This window comes from Micropterus dolomieu, linkage group LG19 (genome assembly GCF_021292245.1).
Source record: "Micropterus dolomieu isolate WLL.071019.BEF.003 ecotype Adirondacks linkage group LG19, ASM2129224v1, whole genome shotgun sequence".
NCBI lineage: Eukaryota > Metazoa > Chordata > Actinopteri > Centrarchiformes > Centrarchidae > Micropterus > Micropterus dolomieu.
This window is the reverse complement of record NC_060168.1, coordinates 6,315,131-6,321,271: the sequence shown is the minus strand read 5'-3', so window position 1 is coordinate 6,321,271 and position 6,141 is coordinate 6,315,131. Positions and strand designations below refer to the sequence as shown.

Here is a 6,141-nt window from a genome sequence, read left to right as displayed (position 1 = left end):
GCGGGGGGGGGGGGGGGGGGGTCGTCATCTTATGTGCATGGGTTACCTCGCTTTACTCTTATTCTCGCAATGGAGAAAGTGGAGTAGATGGGCGAGGGGGGAGACAGAGAGAGGCGGGTCAAGCCAGTGTGTTTACCTGAGGTGTAGGCCTCTTGTGTGTCCGTGTGTGGGGAGAAGAGAATTCCGCGGAATGTGCGAAGCATATTTAAAATTTATAATGATTATGTTCGTGGTGATTAAAACCTGCTTTCACATGGCAGTATTATGTGAAAAATTTAGATTTTTTTGCCGGGGGGCGGGGTTTTACAATCACGATGCCTGCTCAACCACTGACCATCGGTCTGCCATCGCCGATGGACAATGGCATCGTCTATGGGCTCAACCCTACATAACAGCAGTAGTTAATGAGCGATACCAAAGGTCTTACAGAATTCGTTAACTGCTGCTTAAAGTATTATGTCTCACAAAGTCCTAACAGGAGCTGACCACAACAAACTAGAAAGTAAAATTATATCCATTATGAATGTATAGGCTCAGACTTACTTGAGAGCATTCTGGGTGTCCTGTTTCAGCTCACTGAAGAAGGCAATTTTAAACTGGTGCCTAACAAACAGCAGCTGGAAACATAAGGTGGAAGAAGAGAGGAAGACAACAGTGTGAGGATGGGGCAATTAAAGTACAAAGTATTTTAGAAGCAATGTCAGCTTGGCCTCAAGTTAGCATTTTATCCCAAGCATCTTTACCTGTACTGCATTTATTTGCAGCAATTTGTTTGATTTGCTCTAGTGGGGGTGATGTGTGCTTCTTCCTACCTGATGTGTTGTCTTGTTGAGGAACTCTTTGTGTGATTTGACTCGCCGGATCTCAGTGTAGTAGTATGTCTGAGCATGTTCATAGAAAGCATTCTCCAACCTACAGAATCACAGGAAAGAATACAATTTAATAAACATACAATGTTTGGGAGAGATTTCAATGTATTCATCTGCTGTTATTCATGCATTTAATTAAGTTCAGTGAACAAAGACTGCACCATATTAACACCAAGTTTAAAAGCTTTCACGATCACAATATTAATAATAATGAATTTCCAGTAGCAGTATATATAATAATGTCAAAATCACATCAACTTATCTAACAGTTGTTCAACACAATGAGTCCAGTCAAAGTGTCCACAGACCTGACACTGAACCTTGAAATGTGTGTATGGATGAGCTTAGCATCAGCATGAGCACTTTAAATAGGAAGCGCTGTATCACTCCTGGAGCCGGTTGCTCCAACAGGGCTTACAACTGGTCTTAAGGTAAGTACGTCTTAAATCAGCATTCTAAGTCCAACCCAATAGTTACAACAGTTGCACCATCCAGGCTTACGTCCTCTTCTCGCTAAGAGCAGGCGTAAATCTTACGCCTAGTCAGTATCAGGCATAAAGTCAAAATCTAGGCAAGTTTCTATAGTAACCAGCAGTAAGGACACGGCGCGCCTTATACACAGACTTTACAATGAGCGGGCTTTTAGACAGGAGAGAGTTATTAGGGACAGAAGCAATCCATTGGACATTTACAATGATGAGGAGCTGATTGAGAGGTTTCGATTCTGTTGGAGAGATATGCAAGTCACCCGACTTACAGTTTGTGTCGGACCACAACGCAGCATTGACACCCGCATTACAGCTGTTTATAGCGCGACGTTTTTATGTAAATGGAGCGTTTCAGAACACTGTTGGAGAGATGATTAATGTCCACAAATCCACCGCATGTCAGGCCATCCGCAGAGTGTCACTGGCACTGAGCCGTCGCCTTCCACGATCTGCTCACCTCCCCACTGGGGCCGAGTTTGCGGTGATGAAATACCGTTTCCACCGGGCCTCTGGCATTCCTGGTATTGGGGCTGCATCGATGGGACTCCCATCCGGATCCAGGCACCTTCTGAGCATGATTATCTGTATGTCAACCGCAAGGGATAGCATTCAATCAATGTGCAGATTGCTTGTGACGCCAAGTATAACATCGTTAATTTGGTGGCAAGATGGCCTGGATCTACCCATGATGCACGCATCATCCGGGAGAGTGCGTTATACCAGGATTTCGAGGCTGGAAGAGTAAATGGGCTGCTTCTCGGCGACAGTGGATACCCATTGAAACACTGGCTGATGACGCCTATAATTGCTCCGAGGACTGAGCAGGAACAACGGTATAACAACATCCACACCACCACTAGATCCCTCGTTGAGCGGTGCATCGGAGTCCTCAAGCGCAGGTGAAATCCTTTCCTTGTCTGTGCCGCTATCCATGGGGCTGATATAGTGCGGTCACTAGATCACTGAAAACTATATAAATAGACTAGGCCTAGGCTATATAACAAAACTCGCCAAAAGTTACACATTTCGGTTTTACATTAATCATTAACTATTTTTTCTAGGTTTCATTGTCTTCATGGAGAGATACGGATGCACCCTGAGCGAGTCTGCACCGTAATAGCATCACGCACTCCTCCACAACATCTGTGTCACCAGGAGGATCCCTCTCCTTAGGCAACACCATCAGGTGGTGCAGGAAGGTGTCGACCCTGTGGACCATGCAGGGCATGAAGATGTCGGTGGACGACTAGTCCGTACACGCATTATTAACCTTTATAAATGTTAACTATTGCTTCACTTAAAATAATTCTGCTAATTATCTGCAGGTTGTAAACCATAAAAAAAAATTTTTATTTACATATAATTGTCATTGATTCATTGCACACAATTTGCCATTAGGTGTAGTTACAGAATTACAAAAGACCGCCCATCCTCTTCAGAAATAGGCGAAGATGAATTGTTTATCTGTTGTTGGAGCAACTGTATTTCTAACGATATTTTTTGTTTTTCAAGTTCCAGCTTTTCCTGCTCGGCCTGTAATTTCTTTGTTTCAGCCTCCACTCTAACAATTTCTTTCTCAAGAAGTGTCTGCTGCAGATTATCCAGCGGTGCACCACTGCTGCCTTCATGAGAACTTCGTGGAGTGACTGGGGCCTCCATCGAGTCTGAAAATACAGAGGATCTGTCATAGGCCTACTGTTATCTGACAACTATTAAAACTGTTATTGTAGACTACTATAGACTACACACCTTTACAATTCACACACTCGCTTGAGCGGTCGACATCCATCTCTGGAGAGACAGCAGTTTCTTCCAGGTCGGTACCGTCACTTTCCACACCGACCAAACCAATAAAAGCTGGGGAATCCTCTCCAAAGATATCCACAATTATTATTATTATTGCTGGGCAATCTTGCTGAAGGCAAGTCCGACTATGTTTTGAACGGATAGCGGTGGTGCGGGAAGGGTGGCGGAGTGATGGGGGAAGGGGATTACAATAGTAATCTTTACCATTGACGGCAACATTGCCCAGCACCATTGCTCTAAAAGTTGCTCCGTGTATCATCAGCTTTAGTAAAGCCCTGTTGGTGCAACCAGCTCCTGATGAGCAGCTGGCACCTTGCATGGCAACCTCTGCCATCAGCCTCTAAATGTGTATGAATGGGTGAATCTGATGTGTTTTAAGTGCCTTGAATGGTTGGTAGATTAAACTGGAGAGTGAAATGGCAGATGCAATTTGGACAATTAGCAAAATATCCATGTACAAATACTGATCTATATGGCATCAGCAAAATCGGTAACTACCTTATGATGTAGCCCACCAAGTGGTCAGTGTGTGGCAGTACAAAGAGACTCTTGCCAGACAGATCACAGGCATTACAAAGAGCCGCTGCCCTCTCTGATGCTACCAGGTCCTCTCCTGTACAAACAAGAAAAGAAGTGATGTTTTGGCAAATAAAGACAACTGGAAACAGACAGAGCAAAAATCTATGGTTGTTAAACAGGAGATTAGAGCCCGGCCGATTTACTGGCCAATATGAGCTAATTGCATTTATATCGGCATCAGTGTTTGTGGGATTAAAGCAAAAAAAATTCTGTGCCTGAAATGTGTTCGGGGTTTCTGACAAAGATGGAGGGTAGGAGGCAAAAGAGTAACTTTGTGTTGAAAACTGACGGGGACATAGGGGCTCAGATTAGGGGTGTGACATACACTTAGCTCACGAAACATGAGGAAACACGATACTGGGTTCACAAGAACAAGACAAGTAGATAACTGTACACTGTTTTGTGAAATTGTTCAATGTGGAAATATATGACAGGGATGTCTGGGGGTCCTCCCCCAGAAGATTTTGAGCATTAAATAATTAATTTCCTGCATTCTGCTGAAATTTTCTGCCACCACCTATAATCAGTACTTGAAGTGGAAAATATAGGTGCTGGTACTTAGGGCTGGGCAATATGGCCAGAGATTTTATCACCATAAAACATTTTGTATTATTCAATATCGATTATTCTCAGGATAAATGTCAAATCATTATTTCTTTCAGGTTTAAAGGCAGATTTTTGCTCCTGAGTTAAAATTGAAGAAACCAGATGGTTAATTGTGGTTTTTAACAAACACTTGATGCCAAACAGTGGATTACTTAACAAATTTGAGGTAAAATATTAAAAGCTGTTATTATTAAGTAAATTTAAATTATAAAGTAATATTTTTGATATTTCTGATTTGTTTGTGATTCAAATGAATTAAATCAAACACTTATTAAACATTTGTTATATTGTTATTGAGGAAAATTATATCTTGTTAATTATCATTATTGTTTAATTGCCCAGCCCTGCTGGTACTCTCCACTCACATGGGAGCTCACGGCTGCTTGAAAGGCACCAAGCTTCTACCTGCTCTGTCCCCGCCGACAGAGATCAGCAGAGAATGGGGACAGATGAACGCCACATAGAGCTCACTGGTACGCAAGAAAGGTTCCGACAAAAATGGCCTTGTTACGTTGGCAAAGGTCCAGACGATCCAACCCAGTAAAATATTTAGTCTAAAACGCATTATTATATCAATAAATACACAAGGACTGCTGTTACATTATTAGCCTAACTACTAGAGCTGGGTATCGAGTTCAATATTTTTTAGGCACCAACCGAATTGCCTGAATACCATCGAGTATCAAAAAATGTCTTGTCTTTCGGTACCAAATTTCGATACCTAAAGGTTCTTGTTAACGCAATGAGACAATAAGCATGCAACATGCTTGATGTGCCCAAATCTAAAAGTGATTGTAATTGGCTGTGGTGATATAAACACTAGTTCACACCGGTTACGCAGAGACGTGGCTCATGCATGTAAAAGAAGTGAAGAAAATCATCAGTGTGGCGACATTGCACTATGCTTGATGCAACAGCACGTGAAGCAATATTTGTGACGTAAGATAATTGTTGCAGAGAGCGGCGACACGACAAATCTGGTGACGCCCTTGACTGTGCATGGGATAATGTTGCTCCGTCTTTGACTGCAACAAGACAAAGGCGGTGCAGTCATCGTCTCAGCGCTCTACTGCTACCTCTCTCTCTCTCCTTCTCTCAGGCCAGTTGCCATGAATGTTTAGGTTGTATTGATGCCAGAGCACAAATTCACATAAAACAATAAAAATTAAAGCTGCAAGCAGCGTTGGGCGGGCCCTCGCACTTGTAGCCGAGTCCGAGCCGAGTTGCATATTCTGGAGCTTTGCCGGTGCGGCTGTGAATTTCCTACGCGGTTCCGACGCCGCATGAAGGTGCTATATGTCACTTCCTGTGTCCCCTATGTGGAGCTACATAGCACTTGCCGCTATGAATATAAATCGGTATTGGTGTGTAAATGTCTGCGGGGTGGGAGAGTTATCAAGCACGTAAAGTTTGTTTCAGATGTGAACATGTACACTGAACAATAATGTACCCAAACAATAAAATAAATTCCTTTTATATTTCCCTGCCTTGTTGTTTATGTGTACATACAGAGGAAGACTGTGAGAACAGCACACATTTCATCGTTACTGTGTGTTAGAGCATGGGAGAACAGTGGATACTTTTAATACAGCCCACACCCCTAATACTGTGTAACTATAACAAGTAGAGAACAGAAGAAAAAGATGTTCTTTCTTTACAACTGTCTGCATAGCTTATTCATATTGTGTAATGAATGAAAATAAATAGGCCTACTAGGCTCCTCTCTACTTTGACATTTAAGATTAGCTTGTTTGATCCACCTTCATACACATGTGACATTACTCTACAACTTG

General features: G+C 42.6%; 2 protein-coding genes across 4 annotated transcripts in view; both read right to left on the bottom strand.

Annotated features, from left to right (window-relative positions):
- Positions 1-6,141, bottom strand: part of trappc11 (trafficking protein particle complex subunit 11) — a 48,972-nt gene that overhangs the window by 36,203 nt on the left and 6,628 nt on the right. For all 3 annotated transcript variants that reach the window (XM_046030552.1, XM_046030553.1, XM_046030551.1), the window contains 3 exons: positions 3,662-3,776; positions 813-912; positions 544-617 (listed from right to left, as the gene is read on the bottom strand). In XM_046030552.1, coding sequence (XP_045886508.1) covers positions 544-617; positions 813-912; positions 3,662-3,776 — 289 coding nt within the window. The remainder of the gene's footprint in view (positions 1-543; positions 618-812; positions 913-3,661; positions 3,777-6,141) is intronic.
- On the bottom strand, positions 2,687-3,621 carry LOC123957619. The gene is made up of 2 exons (XM_046030554.1): positions 3,107-3,621; positions 2,687-3,021 (listed from the first exon to the last, which is right to left on the bottom strand). The coding sequence occupies exons 1-2, from the start codon at positions 3,495-3,497 to the stop codon at positions 2,762-2,764; spliced, it is 651 nt and encodes a 216-aa protein (XP_045886510.1). The 5' UTR covers positions 3,498-3,621; the 3' UTR covers positions 2,687-2,761.